This window comes from Pelophylax lessonae (genome assembly GCF_965119305.1).
Source record: "Pelophylax lessonae genome assembly, chromosome: 5".
Lineage (NCBI taxonomy): Eukaryota > Metazoa > Chordata > Amphibia > Anura > Ranidae > Pelophylax > Pelophylax lessonae.
Genome location: NC_138772.1, coordinates 192,152,429 through 192,178,777, shown reverse-complemented (window position 1 = coordinate 192,178,777; position 26,349 = coordinate 192,152,429). Strand labels below are relative to the sequence as shown.

The window sequence follows — 26,349 nt, the reverse complement described above, 5'->3', positions numbered from 1 at the left end:
CCACATGCCCTCAACATGGGGGGGTGTTGGTGCTTTGGGGCAGGGGAAGCTCTGCACCCCCCACCTCAAAGCACCTTGCCCCCATGTTGATGAGGACAAGGGCCTCATCCCCACAACCCTGGCCGGTGGTTGTGGGGGTCTGCGGGCAGGGGGCTCATCGGAATCTGGAAGCCCCCTTTAACAAGGGGGCCCCCCAGATCCCGGACTCCCTCCCTATGTGAATGGGTATAGGGTACACTGTACCCCTACCCATTCACCCCATAAAAGGCAGTGTGTGTAAATAATGACAGGAGACGTTTTGGAAAGTTTATTAAAAATCTTCATCTGGTCTTCTCCTGCTCTGGTCTTCTCCCTCTCCGGTCTTCTGCTCTTTTGCTGTCCGCTCTTCTGCTGTCCAATCTTCTGCTCTTTTGCCTCCTCTGGTCTTCTTCTTCCTCTGGTCCTCCTCCGACGATGTCTCCGGTGATTATGCCGGTCTCCGGTCTCTGCAGCTTGTTATATAGCCATTGTGGGCGTGGCCTCCCAGTGACGTCACCGGGAGGCCCCATCCCCTTATGTCACAGGGCCTGGTGTGGAACCTGGGGGGAACCCCCACGCCGTTTTTTTCCCATTTTTGGTGTGGAGTTCCCCCTTAAGATTCTCACAGCGCAAGTCGGATCATCCTGATCCGACTTGCGGTGCGACTTCCATTCAAATCAGTAGGCTTCCATAGGGAACCATTGATTTTGAATGGAAGAAAAAAAAACGTATAACGTGGCTGAACGTATGTTCATCACGTTCGGTCACGTTTGGTCATGTTCGGCCGCGTTTCTGCGTTTCAAACGCCGGGAAACACGCGTTCGAACGCAAATAATTGCGTTCCAAAAAACGTCCCTGAACTCAACTGCCTGCAAATGACTGTAAACAACCCTGTGTACATGGACAGATAAGATAAAATGTAGATGGGTTCAGGGGCTTCTAAAAAAAACGCCCAACTGCTCCTAAACGGCCATTTACGACGTCCCGTGTACATGGAGCCTAAAACTGAACACTTGCTGCCCAGGCTAGTTTTCAGATTTCAATGCTATCATAATTGGAATGACAATTACTTAGCCATGGAAAACTGTACCCAAATCACATTTTTATCTTTTTTGAGACCGATCAAGCTTTTTTTTGGTAGTATTTAATCACCACTGGGTTTTTAATAATTATTTGCTATGTAAACAAAAAAATTCAGAAAATTAAATAAAAAAAAAAAAGTTTTTCTTGTTTTTGTTATAACAGTTTGCAAATAAATAGCTTTTCTTCATAAATATATGCAAAAATGCATTCTGCTACATTTCTTTGGTAGAAATAATACAAATCAGTGTTTATTTCTTAGTTTGTGTCTACAATGGTATATTTATTTGAAAATTGATCAATCCTTATTGTCTATCTCATTTGTTTGAGGCCCTAAAATGCCAAGAAAGTATAAATAACAAATAATCCAAGGTATTTAGTGAGAGTCATGGTGAGTTTTTTTGATGTAATTTTTTTTCCCCACAATTCTTTGGAAAGTGCTGAAAATAAATAATTTATTTTTTAGAAAATGTCATTTTAACAAGTTATTTCTCACACACTGCATAGAAATTCTTACAATTACACCTCACAACACATTCTGCTACTACTCCCAAGTATGGGGATAACACACGTGAGACTTTTTCATACCCTAGCCACATAGAGGGGGCCAGCATCCAAAGAGCATCTTTAGGCATTCTAGGGGCATAAATGAATCATCTGATTTCCTGGCTACACATCACATTTCCTGGCTACCTCTGCTACTCCCGAGTATGACAATACCACATGTATAAGATTTTTGCAATGCTTTGACTGGTTGTGTACCCAACATTCCAACCTGTGTATCAAAACAATCACCCACACTCTATAGAACACAATGTACTGTAATGGTCGCCTCTGTACTGGTGGTCAGTGAATATAGCGTAGCTTCACTTACAGCAGTCCCTGTTCCTAAAAGCCAAGCAGGCCTAACCTACTGGCATGTGGCTGCACCCATTGCACAATGCTATGGTCACTGGCCAGGAAGTACAGGAGGCTGACAGATGTTGATTGTGCATTGTTGGCACTATGGCAGATGTTGATGGTGCCCTGGGGACAGAATGGCAAATGTTAATGATGCACTGGGTACACTGACAGATGTAATTGTGCACTGGGGAGGCTGACAGATGTCGGTGGTGCACTGGGTACGCTGACAGATGTGATTGTGCACTGGGACACTGACAGATGTGATTGTGCACTGGGTACACTGACAGATGTGATTGTGCACTGGGGAGGCTGACAGATGTCGGTGGTGCACTGGGTATGCTGACAGATGTGATTGTGCACTGGGTATGCTGACAGATGTCGGTGGTGCACTGGGTACGCTGACAGATGTGACTGTGCACTGGGGAGGCTGACAGATGTCAGTGGTGCACTGGGTACGCTGACAGATGTCGGTGGTGCAATGGGTACCCTGACAGATGTCGGTGGTGCACTGGGTACGCTGACAGATGTCGGTGGTGCACTGGGTACCCTGACCGATGTCGGTGGTGCACTGGGTACGCTGACAGATGTCGGTGGTGCAATGGGTACCCTGACAGATGTCGGTGGTGCACTGGGTACGCTGACAGATGTTGGTGGTGCAATGGGTACACTGACCGATGTCGGTGGTGCACTGGGTACCCTGACCGATGTCGGTGGTGCACTGGGTACCCTGACCGATGTCGGTGGTGCACTGGGTACCCTGACCGATGTCGGTGGTGCACTGGGTACGCTGACCGATGTCGGTGGTGCACTGGGTACCCTGACCGATGTCGGTGGTGCACTGGGTACGCTGACAGATGTCGGTGGTGCATTGGGTATGCTGACAGATGTCGATGGTGCACTGGGTACACTGACAGATGTCGATGGTGCACTGGTGTGTGATTACATAGGTGTGGAATGCAGTCAAGCTCTGTAAATATCTCTCTATGGGAAGCACTGAAAAGACTGTAAATCACTGTAAACTCACTGCTCTTTACTGGCAGGGACAGATTGGCTTTCCTTCTCATCACATGCACTCTGTGTGTGGGAAGGAGAGCGGGTGCAACAAACGTGCCTTTTTTTCCATTTGTGATCTACTATGGTTGGACACTGCGATCACATAATAAGGGGCTAACAGTGCCCCTGTACCCAATTGGTGATGTACTACAAGGGACTCAGCTATCACAGATCGTGCCGCAGCATGTCACAGAGGCTGCACAAGAGCGCCAAAAGCGGGAGGACACACGGGTGCATCTTCCCAGAACAGCGCTTTTCCAGCCTGTCTCCATGTATGCTTAAAGGAAAGTGAAAAGCAACAGACCTACTGGCTGGTCATCACCAGGTGAAAATAAGGGGGGAAAAAAGCCTAAAAAGGAAAACTAATGCAGCCATCACATCTAAGAATTGGAAAGCAGCAATGTAGTAAAATTGTGTTTTTGGGTTTGATAGTGTTAACATTTTTCATGCTGATATTTAGGAGTGGCACGCAGCCCTGCTATTTGCGAAACCATAAATGGAACGTTTTTGTTTTTCGATTTTTCCACTGGAATTCACAATTTTACTTTCGTTTACTCGGATCGTTACTGCATGTCTTCTGTTTTATTCTTGTACAAATAGAAACGTCTGGTTGGCACTGAAATGACACCGAAACGAAAGCGATTATAGCAGAATGAAACCTCACAGCTGATTACATGATCTTACACAACAGTTTCAATGTTTCTGCCTGATCAAACACACAAACACAACCTGCTTCTCAGTACCAGAGATTGTAACCTTTGACCTCTTTGAGGATTCCAGGCCTGGCACAGAGCCCAGTTATGCCTACGTACGTCACAGGGCTGCAGCCTGCAGGGGTGGATTAGCTGCTCTATTTATGGAGACGCCCTCATCTACACCTTAAGCTATATAAGTTCCTTGCAGACAAACAGAATTTTCTTTTCTCTGATCAGCTGCTACAGCAAGTCCCGTGGTAAGGTCCCTCTACCCGTATAAACAAGCAAGCTGCTCCCCCATACACATCAATAACAATGGTGGTTGTGCTGTACTAGTAACACAAACTAACAGGCTGGCTGTATTTTACAATGCAATCTAGACTGTTCCCATAAAGACCTTGTTTATGAAAGTTGAAATACTGATTATATAATGATTGCACCTCTTTGTGCATGAGATTTCTGTAGAACTACGTGTTACATTGGAACCAATGTGGCACAAAAATGTTTGTGTTCGCACATGACGTATTTTCTGCAGTGCATGTACTATTAATAATTCAATCTATTCAAATTAATGTATTTATGTATTCAAGTCTCTTGCTTCTTTAAAATGTACAAATTGTTTTTTGGATGTTGGTTACAAGGGTTGTATACTGTGTATAGTTTTTATATGATGATTTGAACTGTTCAAGCATTATACTAAACCTGAAAATAGTATTCACCCTTTTGTTGTTGTTACTGTATTTGCTGCTAATTATGCTTCTAAGTGTGTTGTGGTGCTTAGGTGCTTGAGTTAGGGGATGTGAGGCATGGTTTGCTTAAAAAAGTGGATATATATTTATTTGTAAAAATGTTTGTTAAAACCGCATAGTGGTTGCTAGGCAAAATGTTTTCTAAAGTGTAAAGTCATGGTGTTTGTGATGTAACTTCTTCTGCGTTATCAAATTTCACAGACATCTCAATCTTTAGACATCCCTTAACTCTGGAAAAGGAAAGCCTTGTTAAATCTTTAAATGGACAAGCCAGACAGTATGGCAAAGAGATAAGTGACATGAAGTTTACTGCAAAAAAGAAAGGGAAAAAACTCTGCTTACAAAATAATCATAAATTCATCACAATTTGCATTTTGATTGTGATGTGTGTGTATATGTGTGTATATGTATGTGTATGTATGTATGTATATATATATATATATATATATATATATATATATATGTGTATGTATGTGCGTGTATGTGTGTGTGTGTGTGTGTATGTATGTATATATATGTGTGTGTGTATATATATATGTATGTATATATGTATGTATATATATATATATATATATATATATATATATATATATATATATATATATATATATAATTTTTTTTTTTTTGGGCAGTTAGCAGTGTCTTTTTATATTCATCGTTTTGTTATTTATTTATTTATTTTTATTTATGCAAGTTTGTAGGGAGAATAACACCAGTAGTAACTATAAGTCCCGGTTCACATTTGTGCGAGTGCGGGGTTCGCATGTAATGTCGGAGCGCACTGCTCCTTCATTACATGCGATCGGCTGTGTGGTGAGAGTTTAGCCATACACTTTGTATGGCTAGATTCGCACCGCACCCGCAGCAAACACGCACAGGGACCCTTTTTGGCAGCCGCATCAGGATCGGATCGCACATCGGTTCACACTTGTGCAATCCAATCCTGTGCAAACTGCAAGATCGCACTGCGATATGCGATCAAACTGGGGGTGTCGTTAAGATTACATTGACACCCCCAGTGTATCGCATATGGCAGTGTGAACTGCCGGGGGTGCGTGTGCGATGCGGGAACAGGCTGCGGATTAGCAGCCTTCCCGCATCGCATAAGTGTGAACCGGGGCTTAGAGCCGGTTTACATAGGGGCGACCCGACTTGCCGGGGCGACCTGTGAAGTCGCGGTGCACAGCGCGCACCACGACCTCGGAGGGACATGCTCGGACTTCATATCATTGAAGTCAATGCAGGTCGCTCCAGGTCGCCCCAAAGTAGTACAGGACCCTTTTTCTAAGTCGGAGCGACTTGTGTCGCTCCTATTAGAACAGGTCCTGTGCTAATCTATGGCAGGCGACCCACGGCGACTTGTCAGGCGACCAGGTCGCCTGACAAGTCGCCCCAGTGTGAACCGGCTCTAAGACCCCGTTCAGACAGGGGTGACGGGACTTGCTGACAAGTCGTGCTAGTGTGAATGGGGACTGACTGTTGAGCCAGGTTGCTGAGTCAGACATGACAATTTAGTCTTCCCATATGAGATAACCTTGATCTCCATAGTAGTTCTAAAATAGTTATTTTTTCCAAGATTTATTAAAGATAATTTTGGTTATTTTGTGTTTTTTTTTTTTTTTTTTTTGCCTACACTACGACTAAGACCCCTTTCACACTTATGCGATGCAATTTTACCACGATTTTGCCGCGATTTTGAAAGCAATGGCAAGGCTATATGCCTCAAAACGCATTACAATCATGGCAAAGTAGTGCAGGAACTACTTTGAAGTCGGTGCAACTTCAAAACGCCCTGATATGAATGGGGCTCATTGAAAATAATGGAAAACTACTTGTCATGCGATTTTGCGGTCCAAAATCGCGGGACAAGTCGCACTAGTGTGAATGGGGCCTAAAGATTTAAAGAGTGGTCAGAAATGACTAGTCATTAGAGCTAAAAAATGATTAGCCATAGGCTCTTATCAAACGTCAAAATCTTTATCATAGGTACAAAAAGACTGTTTTTTTTTTTTTTGTTTTTTTTTTTTTTATAGCCAACTTGCCGCCAAAATTGTCTTTGCCATTTTGCCAAGCCAGGTTACTGACGGACGACCTTGGCTTTCAACTTCCCCAATACAGATTCAGATCTCTTCTCCACTGTCCATTTCTAAAACACCCTACACATTTAGACAGCAACGCATCACAGATCTTTATATACCCACCCTTGTTCCCTGACCTTAGGTCATAGGGCTGTTCGCTCAGACGCAGTTTACATGCATCTATGTATGCACATCATCCTTACTAAATTGTGCTAATCCACTCACCTGCCTACAGTACATCAGAGTGCTATGCCGGTCTAAGTGTCGGTTCACACTATGGTGATCCGACTTCGGGGGCGACCTGTGAAGTTGCGTGCACGCGACGGACTTCACATAATGGAAGTCAATGCAAGTCGCTCCGATGTCGCCCCGAAGTAGTACAGGAACTATTTTTTAAGTCGGAGCGACTTGAGTCGCTCCTATTAGAACGGTTCCCTTAGCACAGAATGGACCGTGACTTGTCATGCTGACCAGTCGCCTGACAAGTCGCGGTAATATGAACCAGGACTTAGACCTATTGCTTCACTGTGTCCATGAGGCAGATGATGGGGAAACTGCCAAATGTTATATTGTCATACGATTGTGCATTATTGTTCCTTTTACACTTTAAGCTATGTGCATCTTTTCCCATTGAGTTGAAGGGAAAGTTCCCTTACCGGTCTCTCTGTCTGTTTTACAACTTAAGCCCCGTTCACACTAAGGCGACCTGTGAGGCGACCTGGTCGCCTCACAGGTCGCCGTAGGTCGCCTCCCATAGGGAAGCTGCGGACCCGTTCTAATAGGAGCGACACAAGTCGCTCCGACTTAGAAAAAGGGTCCGGAGCTTCTTTGGGGCGACCAGGAGGCGACCGCCATAGACTTCAATGTTATGAAGTCCGTGGCGGCCGCTCCCAGGTCGCGGCGCGCTGCTCGCACCGCGACCTCGGAGGTCGCCACCCGAAGTCGGATCGCTTGCATGTGAACGGGGGCTTACAGATTGATTGTGATACTGTTTTGTTATTCTTTGAAACCCAAATAAAACATTTTTTGGAAGTAATGGAGAGAAGCCCAGGAGATGTCAGGCACCTCTTTGGACTTAATTTGTGGTGTGCCTTCACTATTTACAAAGCTTAAAATGGAACTCCTGTATCCAAAATATAATGCTTTGGCTAGTGATCCTTTTTTCAACAAATTTAAAACAACGTTTCACCATAAGGGCTTATTTACATCAGACAACTGCAGTGAACAAATGACTGCTGTTGTGCACAGTGAGGAACAGTACCAATGCACTAATCTTGGCGCACTGTGTGCTTTATTTATTTTTTAACTTTATTGAAACTTTAGAATGACATTTCAGAAAGTTCTCTTTACGTAGCACCATTATGAGGCGATAGTTTGCGTGTGAGCGAGCCCTAGCAGATGCCATACAGTGTCAGCTTCTAGCTCCTAAATATGAGCTCTGGAACCCCCTTTTCCAAACCTTTTTACAATTTTGGTAAGTCTCTTTACCCATTATTGACGTATAGTGGGGGAGCAGGAATAGCAGGTATTGTTAACTCATAACATTGGCTTACTACTAATTCTTATAAAAGGTACTGCTGCCAAATTTCTTGTTAAGCTTTGAGTTGGTAGAAATTTAGTGAAGTTAAGCATCACATTTAGAGGTAACATTGAGGTTTAACTAGACCTTGCATGAATGGGTTCTGTTATCTGGGAGCCCCAAATTAGGTAATCACAAATTTAAAAGCTAAATTAAATAATTAAATAAAAATCTACCCATGGGGACTGTGACGGATCGCCTGGCACCCAGCTTGGGTGCCTCCGCCAAGATACAGCTTCCTCCACTCTGGAACCAGGTATTATAGCTGAGAATTGCACCCAAGCTCTAGATAACACTAGCTAAGGTGCAATTTGTAATTTAACCTCTATTCACACAGAATTTATACAAAACAAAATCCGATAATGGCTTGATCACATTATCCTAAATAGTGCAAACTCTAAGGCCTCATGCACACTGGACATTTGTACAGCTGTCGTTTTTGGCTTCAGGCTTTTTTTTCTGCCATCAGTAACCTACCCAGCAAGTTATTCTATGTGTCCATGCACAAATAGGCTTTTATCAGCATTTTTTGGCAGGGGCGTTTTCTGGTTGAAAAAAAACCCAAAACTTGTGGAGTTTTTCAGCTGTAAAAATCCTTTTAACTCTGAAAAACATGGCCATTCAGAGTTTGAGCATTTTTGAGCCTTGCACTATTGTGGGAGTAAAGTTTTGCTCAAATACGCTGCAAAGCATGTCAAACTCGCGTTTTTAATGTGCCATTCTACAGCTAAAGTCACTTCCATTTTTATAAAGTCCAGTGTGCATGAGGCCTTAACAGTAATATCATCAGTACATCTAACAAACAGCTAACCGTGATCTAATTAACAGTAAGCTAATAAACAGCTAGCACCTTACCAAGTATTGATTAGTCAGGGAGTCCACCCCCCAGGAATGTCCGGCACCAATATTCAAGAAGATCCAGGGCTGTCCAAATCTCATTAACCTGCTTTATTTTCACATCCATCTTCTCACTGAGTTTTAAGTTGGCAGAGACCATCATGGCAGCCTCCTTGACTGGTAAATAGCATTATATAACAGGACATCTTCTTGAATGCTCATAGCTCCCTCAAATGCCAGGGCCTATAGTCAGTAGACATGAGGCTACCCTGCATTCCCCTCCAAAAACCCCTGTCCCCATTGGGCCTGTCACCGGGACTTCTTAGATAATTTGACCTTGCTATTTTTTGCAAGGTTCACTTTGAGCCTGGAGGTGATTTCTGCTGTTTGAGGAGGAACAACACATGCAATAAAAGTTATTTTTTACAGACCTTCTGTGCGTCCACATTTCTGCAGAGGAAGCTTGCATGCTAAAAACAACCATAATTATACTGTAAGTAAAAGCTAAAAACTAACTTGCACACACACAGTGGGGGAGGTGAAGATTTTGTCATTTATTTTCTGTGTTCCCTTATCTGATGGAATACACTGGTTCCCTAATGGATTCACCATAGGAACAAAAACCACAAAAATCTGGCTGGAGATCCACTTTTACGTTTGTGCTAAAGCACATTGCTTCATTAATCCATTATGCAAATAGTTTGTGATAAATCCATTTTGACCCTTTTATAGCCTAGGGTGCTGGAGTTAACAAATGTTGCCCAAAGAAGTCCACCACATTCTTCCAATGCAGAAGAAAGTTGTAAGGGGGGATATCTGGTTTCAATAAGCCGTACTGTATGTTACATAAACAATTTAAGCAAAATATTTCGCAATTAGTAGTTACTGTGTGGTTTGAGGTTTTATAGTCCATATTCTATCTTTACAGTTTACGTTAAAGTGATACTAAACACACACTGTTTAATTTACATTATCCCTTTCATTTCTGTATATGGATGATGGCACTGTGATTATTTTAATTTAAAAAAAAAAACATTGAAGTACCTTTTTCCTAACCGATATACAGCTGTCACATGACCCAGCTCTTTCCCAGCCTGACTGCAGGGAAATATAAGCAGGAGGAGCTTCTAGTCCTATGCTACTGGTCATATGTTCAAAATAAAATAAACATCCTTAGAAATAGAAAGTGAAAATAAAGAATTTCAATAAACTGTTCTAAATTTTTATACAAATATATTTGTAATCCAATCTTTATTATTTATGGAAATAACATGGTGTGAGCGGATTTCCGCCAGTCACAGGTTGTGTATCGCCCCTCCAGCCTGTGTCTTAGAAAAAGAGGGAGGTGAAGCCTCCAATAATCTGCATTTAATATCCTGCATTAGCTGGTTAGTGGGCATGTATACGCCTGCATGTGTAACTCCTTATTTTTTATTTATTTTTTAGTTTTTATGGAAGGTTTAGAACTCTTATTAGATTTTGACTGCCATCCAGGGCTCCATTCGAAAGATTTACCCTTACTTTTTGTCCTGCAGACAATGGTTCCACCCTCTAAAATCTACCATCCTACAGAAAAACTGTTTTTGCCAGACATATTCTTAAAGGCAAGTTAACCTTCCTAGCGGTATTCCCGAGTGTGACTCGGGGTAAGATTTTAGTGCCAAAAGCGGTAACCCCGAGTCACACTCGGGGTAGCGCTAAGAAGATCGCTGGATGCTGGAGGAGGTTTTACTTACCTTTTCTCCGGGATCCAGCGAAGACTGCGAGCGGTGTACGGCGGCGGAGCTTCCTCCCGATCGTCTGCGAGCCCCGGCTTCCGTCTCCGGCGACGTGACGTCCGCCGGGGGGTGGAACCGGCGGCAAATTCGAATGTAAAATGCACCAAACACACTGATATCGTTCAAAATAAAATAAAATCACATTACATTACCCCCCAGTGCCCTTTCCTGCAGTTTTACTGTACTTTTTATGTAAATATATGTGTATATATATATATATATATATATATATATATATATATATATATATATATATATATATATATATATATATATACGTATATATATACACATATACATATATATATATATATATATATATATATATATATATATATATATATATATATATATATATATATATATACACACACACACACATATATTATATATATATATATATATATATATATATATATATATATATACACACGTGTATATATATATATATATATATATACACGTAATTCTTGTGAATGAGCAGCCCAAACCAACTGTATACATTATATATGTATATATATATATATATATATAATATATATATATAATATATGTATACTTATATATAATATGTATAATAAATGTATACAGTTGGTTTGGGCTGCTCATTCACAAGAATTACATGCTTTCAGCACCTAAAATAATGGTACCGCTTTCAGCACCTAGAATCCAAAAGAATCATACCGCCAGGGATTTCCCTGTATTGGAGTTCTAAAGAAAAACCTACGTGTTGTACTCTATCTTATTTTTTATGCAGCACCAAAACAGAATGTTCACCTTTTAGCAGGCCTGCTAAATATCTAAATTGCAGGAGGTATATTCATTGATACTGGCAAATGCATTGCACAAACGCCTTACAATGTCATTGTATTGTTGCATTCATCTGTAGTACTACTATTAGAATCAAAGATTTTCATAACAGTTTGCTGGAGTACAGCCCAGTATTTCATAATATGGTACAGAAGGTCTTTTAAGGACATTGGTTTGTTGGGGGAATGGAGGCACATTCCACTGTGTGCTTAGCTCCTAGTTCCCATAATTATTTAAGGATGTGAAAACTATTATGAAATATTATTACTTGACATGACTTTTAATTCTGTTTTTATTAAGCAAAGTCATGAAAACACTTTTAAACTCTGTAATTGGGTGAACTGCAAAGGATGTAGGAAAGAACGGAGGATTTGATTCAATAAAAATAAAGTCTCCTTGTTCTGACCAGATATAGGTAAGTATAGGTAGGTAGGTAGGTAGGTAAACCGTCTTTTAAAAGACAAAGCAAATCCACTAAAAATACCTTCTCCTGTTAGCCCTACTTGTAATTTCTCTGATCCATACTCCTGCCAGCGTGGTACTTGGATACTTCAAGATAATCCTTTCTCTGCTTGGACCTGTCCATTAAGCTTCTCAGGCCCTCGGGACTGTATTGTTGCAGGCCACAGGGAGTGTCACCTGTTTTCCCATACCTGGAGGTAGGGGGTAGTTAAACCAGACCACAGCAGTGACTGGTGCAGCAAGTATTGCTAAGGGTATCTTAAACTGGTTGTAAACCTCAGACATAAAATATATACAAAGCATAGTGTGCACTGGTCTCAATTAAGAGCACTAAGTGTAATTTCTGTCTGCTGCTTCATTCCTCTGCTGTCAGCATAAATCACTTCTGACAAGTTTTCCTGAAACCAAGAGAAAAAAAGGTGATGGGAGGGAACTCCGGCCATTCCTGTGAATAACAGCCTCAGCTCTGTTCCTGTGAACTGTGTGAATGGGGGTGGGGTGTCCTGTCCCGTCTTTTCTCTCCAATCAGCTCTCAGAACTCTCTTTTCTGAGCTCTGCAGTGTGTAATTTCAGCTCTCAGTCCCCTGTTTATAAAAGCTCAGACAAGCTAGTGAATTTCCCCATGTATGTAAATTTTTTAATAAATCTATATTTACAATTTAACATTGATCTAACTAGAGATCAGCATAACTGCCCTGTAGTAGAATTGATCCAAGAGACAATTCTATTTCTAAAAGATGCTCTTAAAGTAAAGGTCACTGGAAAAACAAAAATAATATTCATACATTTCATTGGGTCTGTATAGTGTGAGGTACAGTGTGACAACACAGAATATAATGCAATGCACACACATACGAAAAAGTTCCTAACTGTGGGTATCCATACTCCTTGGGGGTATTGGAACCAAATGATAAGAGTATGAGATCTAACTAGTAATCTCTGCCTTGCTGTATCTGAAATCAAAGTGTAAAAGTCAGTTTGATGTGATGATACCTGTACTGTGATTCTGTGTTTTCAGTGCACAAATACAGCTACAAAAATCTCTCCAGCACTATGGTGTGATCAATCAGGCACGTCCCGAGTACTTCCATCTTCACCCGGGTTCCTTGTCTTCAGCCAATTGAACGGCCGGACCACAATGACGTCACTCCCGTGCATGCGTGCAGCACAGATTTGGGGCTGTAAATGTACACTGAGCTGCACATGTGCGGCTCAATTTACATGACGGCTGACAGGCAGGATAAAGCTTTTATGACCAGAGACCGACTGGGTCTCTTCCATCATAAATTTCCTGTCTATCAGCAAATTTTCAAAACATTTCTAAGCCAAGCTATTGGCATATTTTGAAATCATACTGGTACCTAATAGGACTAATGATGAGTCTGGAAAAGAGGACATGAGCACATATTGGGCTTGGGCAATGCATTTGAGGTCTGTAATTGTAAAATGATTAAGATCCTCTGGGTTATAGTTTATTACTGGATAAAAATTATCTTTAAAAATACTTGGTGATGTTTCCCATTCTCCCTTTTTCCTGATAAAAATAAAAAACTGTTCAGTATAGTGCAAAACTGTTTTAGTTTCGCTTATAAAATATTCCAAATTAAATAGCACAATCATGAAGGAAGAACACCACTATCACTATTTGCCATTTCAAAAGATGACTTGAATGTCTGCAGTGTATCAAGCTAAAGCACACTAACAGGTATTTGCACAATGGTGACAGCACACACTCAGCATGAATCACTGCTGACAACTTTTCCTGAAACTGAGAGAAAAAAAAGGTGATGGGAGGGAGCTCCAGCACACAGCCTGTGATTAACCACCTCAGCTCTGTTCCTGTGAGCTGTGTGAAGGGGGGGGGCTTCCTGTCCTGTCCTTTCTCTCCAATCAGTTCTCAGAACTCTTTCCTGAGCTCTGCAGTGTGTAATTTTAGCTCTCAGTCCCGTTTTCTGTCAGCTCAGACAAGCTTTATAAATTGTGGACTTTGAACAGATCTAAAGAAGAGTAGACTGCAGATAAAGTTAAAGCTTACGTAGGGGGATTTGCTTTATCTCTGTGTATCACTGCTGTGTCACAGGTATTTATGCACACAGTGCCACATCTATTGTTGCAGCATGCCTTCTTATTGTTTGCTGTATGCACTATTGCATATTAAACTTCATAGAACAGTTTGTTCTTAGCTAAAAACAAGAAGGCTTGGCAGTGTTTTTAGTTCTACAGTACATTTCATTACCTGTGTACTTAGTCTTGTGTGTTCTCTCTACTAACCACAAGTTTAATATTGTGTGGTGAAAACCGATTAACGCCATAGTAAGCATACATTAAAATTGGTCCCTGACTTATTAATGCCTTTGGCCACGTTGTGTCTTGAATACATTACTCATTCTATTACAAATACAGTTAAAATGACAATTAAGGAACTCAAGACAAAGCTGTTTTTTTTTTTTCCTTCCCCACTAAAAAGAAAAAAATTATGCCTGAAGTTCCACTTTATGGGAGGTAAGGTGTCCTTGCCTACAATAGAGCACACATATAGAAGGAGACAAAGTAAAAGAAGTACATGAAGCATAGTCCTCACTGCAACAATTCTATCCCTGTGAGCTTTAGGCTGGGTTCACACATATGCTAGATGGATATGTGTTTCTCAATGAAGCCGGTTCACACATGTCCGGGGGAACAAAAGGTTCGAATTGCAAAAGGGTCCTGTGCATCTTTGGCTCAGTTTCTGGTGCATATTCAGGTAAAAATTTGAACTTGATTCGCACCTGAATCGACGAACAGGGACGTACTGGACTCCCTGCTGTGACCTGGGAGCCGCACCAACTGTGGACCTGGCCTAAAAGTCTATTTATGGTTAAGATTTAAGAACATACACCAATCGGCCATAACATTTTGACCACCCACCATAACCTGTTGAGGCATAGACTCCACTAAACCACTGAAGGTATGCTGTGATATCTGGTACCAAGCTGTCAGTAGCAGATCCTTTAAGGCCTGAAATTTGCGAGGTGGGGCCTCCATGGATTGGACTTGGTTTTTTCAGCACATCCTAAAAATGCTTGATTGGATTGAGATCTGGAGTATTTGCAGGCCATTGCCTCAAACTTGTTGTTGCATTCCTCATGTGCCCAATGTAGGCGGTTTTAGCTGTGGACATAGGTTAGCAAGGGTACCTTGACCGATCTGCAGTTACATAACCCCATACGTAACAAAATGCAATGTACTGTGTTTTGACACTTTTCTATTTGAACCAGCATTAACTTTTCAGCAATTTCATCTAAAATAGCTCTTCTAATGGATCAGACTTCAAGGGCCATCTTTTGCTGCCCAGGTGTATTGATGAGCCTTGGCCTCCCAGTTTATAGTCACATGGGCTGCTCCGATGTGATAGAGAGGAAATGCTCAGCATAGAAACTCAGTGAAAACTGAGCATGTGCACAGCTGCCAACAATGCTCTGCAAAATCCATAGCTGAATCATGGACATGGACAGAAGGGGGAGATAGGGAGCACTAGGATCAACCAGGTTTTTGCAGAATACAGAAAACAAATATAGTAACTGAGTCAGTATGACTATGAACAGCATGTAATACTCCATTTATTGAGAGATTTTTTATGATGTGGGTTTAGTGACAGTTTAAATTTAGGGCGCCATAATCTAAAGCAGCTGTGCATGCCAGCCAATCCGCTGCGGACTTTCATTTCCAAAGCTTGGTCAATTCTCTAGCAATGCTGGGAACTCATTGTGCTCTCCTCCAATGATCACACTTGTCCTGACATGCCCCCGCACTGCACAGCCATTCACTGGGAAGCTCAGCATACTTCTGCTTCTCCTCCCCCCGCTCTTATGCAGCTGAGAACAGAGGGAATGTAATCACTTATAATAAGGGGGAAATGGGGATTTAAAATGTGTTTTTTTTTTTTTTTTATATCTATACAAAAATATTTTTCCTTTCATTTAGATTTTAAATTGAATGGGTTGTTTTCAAGGTGATCATTTACAAACACTTTTATTTCCCCCTGGTATCTGTTGTTATTTTACCTTGCATCCTCTACACTTTTTTTTTAAGTTTTATATGGAGGACAGCACTCTGTCTATTTTTATATTAATATTTATGTCTTTTATTCTTAACAGATGCCAGAATTTCAAAAGAAAACAGTCCATATAAAGGACCCAGCAAAAGTGGAAGAAATAATATGTGGACTAATAAAAGGAGGTGCTGCTAGGCTTCAGGTATGTATTAAAATGGTGATCCGCCACGCTCAAACAAATATAAAAGTGAATCACAATAACTAAAAATGCTGCTTCTTAAAATTTAAAGCACAATAGAAAAAAAAATTGTGAAATTTCAATCATGTGGACATGACGAACCCACATATATCGCCAGTAGCGCAAACAAATTAATTGAATAATCAAAGACAATCCACACCCAGATACTTTGTGATAAAAGAAAATAAATATAGCATGAACAAATACACAATGTGAACTAGTGATACTTGTCCTATAAATCTAGTGTTCAAGAAGTGTAAAGTCCATAAAGCTCCTGAAGTCCATAAAATAGTAAGTCCAGTGACACCTCGATAAAGAAAATCACCTCAAACTCCACCACTGTTGTGTGTCCCCACTCCCATCAGATGGTAACTCACCAGAAAACAATGCCTCCTACTCACATGGTTAGGCAAATGCGCTTGAGTTGAATACGTTAATACCAGATTCTTTAACCACTTTACCACCGGAGGATTTTGCTGTCTTACGTCCAGGCCACTTTTTGCGATTCGGCACTGTGCGACTTTAACTGACAATTGCGCGGTCATGCAACGCCGTACCCAAACTAAATTTATGTCCTTTTTTTTTTCACAAACAGAGCTTTCTTTTGGTGGTATTTGATCACCTCTGCTGCGCTTTTTATTTTTTGCAATATTGATAAAACAATGCGAAAATTTTGAAAAAATAAAAATATTTTTCTACTTTGACAGTTAAAAAGTATCCAATATATTCAATTTTTGTCATATATTTAGGCCAAAATGTATTTAGCTACGTGTCTTTGACAAAAAAATTCTCAATGAGCGTATTTTTAAGCGCTTTATTACCGGAAGGTTTTACCCCATTCCTGACCAGGCCATATTTTGCGATTCGGCACTGCGTTACGTTAACGGACAATTGCGCGGACGTGCAACGCTGTACCCAAATTAAATTTATGTGCTTTTTTTCCCCCACAAATAGAGCTTTCTTTTGGTGGAATTTGATCACCTGTGCGATTTTTACTTTTTGCGCTATAAACAAAAAAAGAGCGACATTTTGAAAAAACAACAATATTTTTCACATTTTTTTTTTATATGAAATTCCCCCCCCCCCCCCCCCCCAAAAAATTTAAAAATCTAAATTTTTTTATCATTTTAGGCCAATTTGTTTTCTGCTACATATTTTTGGTAAAAAAAATCGCAATAAGCGTATTTTGATTGGTTTGCGCAAAAGTTATTGTGTTTACTAACTAAGGGAAAGATTTCTGTCATTTAACGAGTAACGGCGATCTGCGATTTTTTTTTTTTTTTTTTTTTTGCGGGACTGCGACATTGCGGCAGACAGATCGGACCCTTGACTGACATTTTTGACACTTTTGGGGGTACCAGTGACATTACTACAGTAATCAGTGCTATACATATGCACTGTTACTGTAAAAATTACACTGGCAGGGAAGGGGTTAATTTCTATTGGAGAGGGAGGGGTTAATGTATGCCTGGTGCTTACTGACGTGTGTGGGGGGAGGTGACTGAGTGACACAGGGACAGATCGCAGGTTCAGCTATGCTGAACCCTGCAATCTGTCCCTGCCTGTCATTTAGGAGATCCGCCCGCTTTGTTTACACAAGCGGGCGGATTTCCACACTAGATCCCCGACGATCGGGGAAGAGCGGCGGTGATCACCGCCGCTCCTCCCCTGGCCCGACTCCCGCTGTAACTGAATACAGCGGGAGCGAGCCTCCAGCTCGCTGCCATAACCCCAGTATTTAACGCTAAAGTACCAACGTAAATACAAGGTAGGCAGTCCGTAAGTGGTTAAAAGCTTCCAATACATTCTCATGAAAATACAATATTACAGGTAATCCACAGATCTGTGATCCAACCCCCTTTTTATCTCACCACCTCCACGCTGACATACAGATCATCCGGGGACTTTCGCACGATCGATCTCTGCTGTTCCGGCTAGCGTACAGTCACGTCCCTGCGCGCTTCTTTACTTCCGGCTTTGTCACAGGGGGTGACTGTGCGACTCGGCAACCCGGCTTATCAGCTCTCCATCGCTGGGCTGTTAACCCATTCCAAGGCACTTAGTGGGAGACGGATTATATAATTACGCAACTGCAATCACGGACAGCAGCGCCACCTATCCGTCTGCTCACTTAACCCCGCATATGCCAATTTCTAATGAAACGCTAAACATATGGTAACGCAGCTATGATTACTAACAGGCTTAACACCTATCCGTCTGCTCAATTAACCTATTCTGTCCCGTATAATACTAAACAATATAAAGCTACCTAAAAGGAGCTGCAAATATAAAAAGATAATATCTTAAAAATCATGACCTACTAATCAATAGCCTTGGAATGAATCACACCCTACATATCAATATAAGGTGCAAACATACAATAGAAAATTAAACATATACAATAAACTCCTGATAACAGAAAAACATTCCAAATAAACTACCTCAATCTCCATCTTAAAAATGTATATAAGGTCAAGTAGTTAATAAAAGACCCCATAACCCTTAATTTCAAATGGCAATAATACCTATATATCACTCATGGACCCAAGTTTGTATAAATAGACTTAGCACTTGAGGGAAAAAAAAAATGTTATATATATATATATATATATATATATATATAAATTTTGTGTGTGTGCATATGTAATTTGGTGTGGCAATAGGTCCCGTGTGTACATATTTGTCAATGCAGAACAGCAAAAAGTTTATGGAGTCCACTTCGAGTGTTCAGGTTAACTTTCCGCTGATCTCAATGCACCAGATGCAGCACCTCCTAAAGCAGGGATCCTCAAACTACGGCCCTCCAGCTGTTGCGGAACTACACATCCCATGAGGCATTGGAAAGCTCTGATATTCACAGACATGACTAGGTATGATGGGAATTGCAGTTCCTGAACAACTGGAGGGCCATAGTTTGAAGACCCTTGTCCTAAAGAGACGCAAAACAGATAAGAACAACAGAACAACAATCTGAGTGTAGTATGTTAACAGATTTATTGTGGTGAAAAGACAAATGGCAATGCATGTTGTGACAGGTAAAATCAGGCTCATCACATTGTTAGGGCTTCTGATGGACAGTCCCACAACAGGGAACCACAGACCAGGATAGGAACACTGGGTGGATGGCGACACCTGCAGGACCAAGAGAACACACCGAGGGGCACCAAACAAAGTGCAAGGAGTTGTTAAGGCAGAAGGTTTTTTTATCTTAATGCATTCTCTGCATTAAGATAAAAAGCCTTCTGTGTGCAGCAGCCCCACTAGCAGCTGCCAAGTTGGGTCCCTTGTCACAGAGAGGGCACAGGAGGGACTGCAGGCAGGGCTGAGGGATCTCCCATCCCCTCTTTTTCTTCCAGCCCTCTCTCTCTCAACTCCCCTCACCCCTCTCTCTCTCTCTCTCTATCCCCCTCTCCCTCTCCCACCCCCCTCTCTCTCTCTCACCACCCTCTCATTCTCTCACCATCCTTTCTCTCTCCCATCTCCCATTCTCTCACACTCCCTCTCTCTCCCCCACCCCTCTCTCTCTCTCTCTCAACCCCCTCTCTCGTGCGATCTCAGGGATTCGTGCTGGGACTTTTAGTCCTTCAATTTTGGAGTCACATCATTTAAACAGGAAGGGGTGGGGCAAATTTACCTAGGAGGGGGGCGTCCAATTTTAGTCTTGCCTGGGGCAGCACAAAATCAAAATACATCACTGCATGGGAGGAAGAGAAGGCACTTTGCATGTATTCAGGGTCTGGTATGCATTGTGGGGGAGACTCCACGTTGTTTTTTTATTTATTTTTCATTGCCGCCATTCTTTTCTAAAGTCGCATCCAAATTGCATCTATATCATCTGTAGTGCAGGATCTACTTTGAAGTCGCACAGATATGAACAGTTATTGGGAAACATGGGGTGCGACTTGGGGTCCAAAGTCTCAGGACAAGTGGCACAAGTTTGAATGGACGCTAAAGAAAATAATGTGTTTTTTTTTTTCTTTGTGTTATTTTTTTCTTTTCAGATCATAACAGATTTTGATATGACCTTAAGCCGATTTTCCCATAATGGAAAGAGATGTCCCACATGCCATAGTAAGTAGTCCATATTTCATCTCTCCTATGCAGTGACTAAACTTTACAATATACAATGTGCTCGGATAGTTTGACTGACAATTGCTCTGGCATGCAACGCTGTACCCAATTGAGTTTTATATCATGTTTTGAGACAGATAGAACTGTGTTTTTGTGGTATTTAACTGCTTGGCGACCGTATACAGTTCATATACGGCGGCAAGCCGGCTCTCCTGTGCAAAATCATGTACCTGTACGTAATTCTGCACTTCCTGGTCTGGGGCGTGCACGCGAGCCAATCAGCGGGTCCAGCATACTTAATGTCCGAAAGGACCCACTGATCATTCGGGAGAGAAGCAGAACGGCGGTCTGCCTATGTAAACACATCCTGCTAAGCAGCAGCACGGATCTCTGCCTTGCCACAGTACAAACATCTCTGCCACAGTTAACGAGCACTCCCTAGGAACACCGTTAACCCCTTCCCTGTCAGTGTCGTTAGTACAATGACAGTGCATATTTTTAGCACTGATCATTGTATTAGTATCATTGGTCCCCAAAAAAGTGTCACTTAGTGTCCGATTTGTCCGCCGCAATGTCGCAGTCCTATAAGTCACTGATCGCCGCCATTACTAGTACAAATAAATAAAAATTCCATAAATATCCCATACATCCCATAGTTTATAGACGCTATAACTTTTTTTGCTTAAACCAATCAATATACGCTTATTGGGATTGTTTACCAAAAATATGTAGCAGAATACATATTGGGCTGAATTGATGAAGAAATTCGATTTTTTACATTTTTTTGTTGATGTGTTTTATAGCTGGAAGTAATAAATGTTGTTTTTTTCTCAAAATTGTCGGTCTTTTTTGATTTAGCACAAAAAAAAAACCCACAGAGGTGATCAAATACCACCAAAAGAAAGCATTATTTGTGGGGAAAAAAAGGGAAATACATTTTATTTGGGTAGTGTCGTAAACCGTGCAATGGTCAGTTAAAGTAAAACAATGGTCAAGCAATGGTAAGTTAAAGTAACGCAGTGCGGAATAGCAAAAATCGGCCTGGTCATAAAGGGGGATAAAGCTTCTGGAGCTGAAGTGATTAATCCCCGCTGAATATTTTTTACTATAAAAGGGAAAAATGACCAAATATTTTGAAAAAAAAAAACAATTTCCCTTACTTTCTGTTTGAATAAAGATGCCAGAATTGTCTGAAAACCCCACAAATTATTATTTTGTGGAAATCTCAAAGGTGATCTAATTTTTTTCTCGCAGGTTTTGTGGCCTGAAAGATTTAAAAAAAAAAAGAAAAAGATCTGTTTATTCTGTGCCCATTCATAGGTACTGATCTCTCTCCTTCCACTGTTCTAAGGGAAAGGATCAGCACTGTAAATTGTGCCAAGTAAAATGACCAATCACAGTGATCACATGGTACTCCATCCCTCCGATATGCTGGGTTCAGTGTCTCTGTGTACCCAACCATCTAAAGATGTCTGGGTACACAGCGATCACCTGGCGACTCGGCCACCCATTGACCATTTTAATTTGTTTCAGGGGAAAATGCAATTATTATTTATTTATTTTCGATCCACAGATGTTATTGATAACTGCAAATATGTATCGGACGAATGTCGAAAAAAGGTATGTACACCTGTTACTGACGAGCATGAGTCCTTATGTCTCATATTACTGACATATAATGTAGTAACCAGCAGCAATGCTTACTCCAATTCTCAGTCACTTACTAGTTTTGATTTATATCTGGTTGGTATGAGCTGTTTGAGACTGTTCAACCCCCAAGCAGTGTTACGCATATTGCAACTTGAAGGTACAGAGAGCCAACGACCGTAGCTTAGATGATAACTTTTAAGCTGTGTTGAGTAAACACTGCTTTTGTTTTTACTTTCAATAATTTTTATTGAAAATTTCAACAGAATACAAAACCAACCGTAGATGGAAAACAGACTTTTGCATACAAAATATGTCAGATGATATAAATTCGCACAAAGATACATGAATATCCCAGTCTACAAAGTCCAGGTGTTCCAAAAACAGCATCAGGTAACAGAGGTGGAAATAATACCTATAACCATACCATCCAATTAAATCACCCCCTAAGGCACAGCATAGAACAATTGGGAATAATGAAGGTGGAGACTGAGGTTGTGATTAGGAAGAATCCTTTTAAAACACATGAAGTGGCCACAATTTTGAAAGGAATAAATGATCGTGTTTTGTGGTGTGATAGTCCACTCTGCACTTATTGTGGATTTCGTAAAAGATTTAGTAATTGTCTGCTTTCTTCCATCTTGGTTGAGTACTGTTATTGCAGACAATGACGTACTTTGGATAAATCAGCCTTTCTCAACCTTTTCAACACAGAGGAACCCTTGAAATACTGTTCCAGCCTCAGGGAACCCCTGCTAAAAATGACTATAATTTGTGTGATGGACAGTGGGAAGGATGCTCCTTACACTTTTGGTCATTGGGAAGGATTACCCCCTTACAGATGGTTTAAAAAGATCAATAATATCAGTAGGAACTTATCTAAGAGGCAGCAATTGCTCATTGCTAAAGGAACCCCCAGCAACCTCCTGGAGGCTGAGAACCTAACACTGGTTGAGAAACCCTGGTAAAAATGATTCAGGCGTTGTTTTTGTCACTCTACTGATATGGAAGAAAAATTTCGAAGTTATCAATATCTGTTGCTCAATATGTGCTACCCCGTGTTCTTCTTTCAGCTTTATGAACTTAAAGACAAGTACTATGCAATTGAGATTGATCCAGACCTTACAATTAAAGAAAAATATCCATACATGATTGAATGGTAAGTTTTTCTTTCACAATAGTTTTATTGGTGTACATGAGGTACATACAGTGTTTCCCCGAAAATAAGCCTGGGTCTTATAATAATTTTGGCACCAAAAGATACAGTAGGGCTTATTTTCAGGGTAGGTCTTATCTCCCTGCCTGGGTGTCAGAAATCCCCTGTGTGAACCTACTAAAAGTGTTTGTAAAATCCTAATATCCACTCTATTACTGTTTTATATAATGTCCAGTGTGTGTTTCTGTAATCTAATTGTGTGAAATACCTTCAGTACAGCGCCGCTCAGGGCGCCCAGCTGAGGTCCCTCTGCTCTTCTTCTTTTCTCTCACTTGTCAGCGGGGGATCTCAGCCCCTCCCCTCTGCAGTGTTCAGAGCGGGTCACGACAATGAGTATTATATCATACCGTAATTGTGTGAAATAGCTTCAGTACAGTGCCGCTTGGCGCTCTGCTGATCTCCCTGCTGTCCTTCTCTTCTCATAGCTGTCAGTGGGGGATCTCAGCCCCTCCCCTCTGCAGTGCTTAGAGCGAGTCACGGAAGCGCCGAGCGGCGCTGTACCAAAGGTATTTCCCACAATTAGATTACAGAAACACACACTGGACATTATATAAAACAGTAATAGAGTCGATTCTAGGATTTTACAAACACTAAACTAGGGCTTATTTTTGGCTTAGGGCTTATATTGCAGCCCTCCCTGAAAATAACAGTAGGTCTTCTTATCAGGGTAGGTCTTATTTTCGTGGAAACACGGTGGTAATTAACATTATGTAGCATATGGCAAAACAAAAGTACATTAAAGTGGTTGTAAACCCTTACATATTCCCAGTGAAGTGACTGAAGATTAAACAAATCCTCTTATATAAGTTGTACCTATTTATTTACAGTCTCTTCTCTACATCCATTCCAATTCCTGAATTTTTAAAGCTTGTCTGAGCTGTCAGAAAAAAAGGTGGTTACACTCTGCAGAGCTCAGTGAGGTGAGCTCTAAGAGATAATTGGAGGGAAGGGACACACCCACCTTCACACAGCACATAGGAAACAGAGCTAAGACTGTCAATTAGCTGGAGCTACCCCTCTGTTACCTTTTTTTTTTCCCCTCTTGATGACAGGAAAACTTGTCAGAAGTGATTTTATGCTGATAAGAGGAGGAGCAGCAGACAAAAGTGACACTTACAGCCCATTCAGACTGGCGCAACAGGATTTTGTGGGGCGACCTGTGAAGTCGCGGTGCACACTGTGCACCGCGACCTCGGCGCGACTTGCACAGACTTCATATAATTGAAGTCAATGCAAGTCGCCTCCAGGTTGCCCCAAAGTAGTACAGGACCCTTTTTTTCTAAGTCGGATCGACTTGTGTCGCTCCTATTAGAAAGGGTCCTGTACTATTCAATGGCGAGCGACCGACCGTGACTTGTCAGGCGACCAAGTCGGCTGTCAAGTCGCACTAGCGTGAATGGACCCTTAGTGCTTTATATTGAGACATGTATACAATATAGAGGGATATGCCTTGTTTATATTTCATGTCTGAGGTTTACAATCACTTTACATTTACAAATCATACAGAAGAACATTCATATACAGCTAACATAACATTGAATGGGTTAGGGTGTACTTTAGTAGCCTACAAGTTTAGCAGGTCAATGATCTACGTGATGGGGATACTACAGTACAACACGGTCAGTGTGAAGGTGGCCTAGTCTGATAGAAATGTGCCCAAGATGGTGGAGCCCATAGTGTCTAAAGTGGGGTACACACTAGTAGAAAATCTGCCAAAAATTCCCGTCCGAGATAAAATCGTACGATTTTCGGCTAGTGTGTACACAACTTTCAGCAGCTGATGCCGACATTTTCAATGAAAAATAACAGAGGGACAAACACCAAAATTTTTATCGTCCGTCCCCAGACGACCAATTTACGTTTAATGTGTATGCAGTACGTCCGTGAAAAATCGGATACGAAAGACCGCGCATGATCTGAAGTTGCTGACGACCCGGAAGTCTAGGAACAAACATCCCAAAAAAAAAAAAAATCGGACGAGAAATTTTGTGAACATTATGCACTGTCAACTAAAAACCGTAATGAAGGCTGAGCAAGAGAGAGAAAAATCGGAGGATATTTCATTCGATTTTTGCCAAGTGTGTACGAGCCTTAAGCGGTGTGTAGTTTTACGAAGAGGTGAAAAGGAGAATGATCAGGAAGTTTGGGAAGAGTAAAAGGAAAGTTATTGTTATGTAAAAACTAGTAGAGATTAAAGTGAGATTTGGAAAAAGGTCAGGGAAAAAAGGTGGGGGGACGTGTATCAGGGGCCTGACCAGAAAATTCCCTTTCACTCAACCCAAAAGCCTCTTAGAGTGAAAGAGTAAAGAGAGGTCAAGATTGAGGTAGAGAGTATAGTCCAGCCATGGGGACCATATTTTCAATTATTTGGAATGTGAGTGAAGTAACTGAAGGAATGTAAAAAAGAAAAAGGTTTAAAACCAGCAAATGTAATACACCTTCCTATCTATTTTCTAATACTTGTAGCATAAGGATTAAAAATAGTTAATGTTGATTGCTAGAGTGAAGTTATGCTTTTAACTACATTTAGGATCTTCTGTATGTTCAAGTCATACAATTCAGCGTGAACATGTTGCAACCACTCAATATCTGTGTGAATGGCTACATTTCTTCTTCCCATCCTTAGAGAAAGAAAATGACTGCACACATATTCACCTTGGTACAATAAAATTCCCAATTGCATTCACGAGACACCTTTCATAATTTAATGTGTAAAAGATGTGACAATTTAATTCCTGGAAAAAATGTTGTTAACCTATACACTAACGGCTGTTGTCACCTTCAAAGTAGTCCCCTTGATAAGTGACGCACTCTTCAGTACAACTCAGCCACTGCCGGGAATATTCCTGGAATTTTTGTTCTTCGGAACGCTGTACAGTATTTTGGTCGCGGGACGCTGGATGTTCGGAATGTCATAAAATCTGTTTCCTTTTATGCTATTTTGTACATTTTGGAAACAGCCACAAGTCATAGGGTGCGAAGCCCGGGCAATAAGGTGGTTGGTCAAGTTTCGGAATGGTGGATTTCTGAGTCAGGAGCTCGCAAACGCTTAACATATCCGGTGCATGAGTGTTGTCGTGGTAAGGAATTCACTTATCCGGC

At 41.2% G+C, this 26,349-nt stretch overlaps 1 protein-coding gene across 2 annotated transcripts in view; it reads left to right on the top strand.

Moving 5' to 3' along the window:
• NT5C3A (5'-nucleotidase, cytosolic IIIA) overlaps window positions 1-26,349 on the top strand; it is a 104,846-nt gene that overhangs the window by 60,054 nt on the left and 18,443 nt on the right. The window contains exons 1-5 of one of the 2 annotated variants that reach the window (XM_082258169.1): window positions 3,947-4,006; window positions 16,179-16,277; window positions 20,315-20,384; window positions 21,958-22,004; window positions 23,105-23,190. In XM_082258169.1, the coding sequence (XP_082114295.1) occupies window positions 16,179-16,277; window positions 20,315-20,384; window positions 21,958-22,004; window positions 23,105-23,190 (302 nt within the window). In that variant the 5' untranslated portion in view covers window positions 3,947-4,006. Of the gene's footprint in view, window positions 1-3,946; window positions 4,007-16,178; window positions 16,278-20,314; window positions 20,385-21,957; window positions 22,005-23,104; window positions 23,191-26,349 lie in introns of those variants that run through there. The other variant, XM_082258168.1, reaches the window with a different exon arrangement.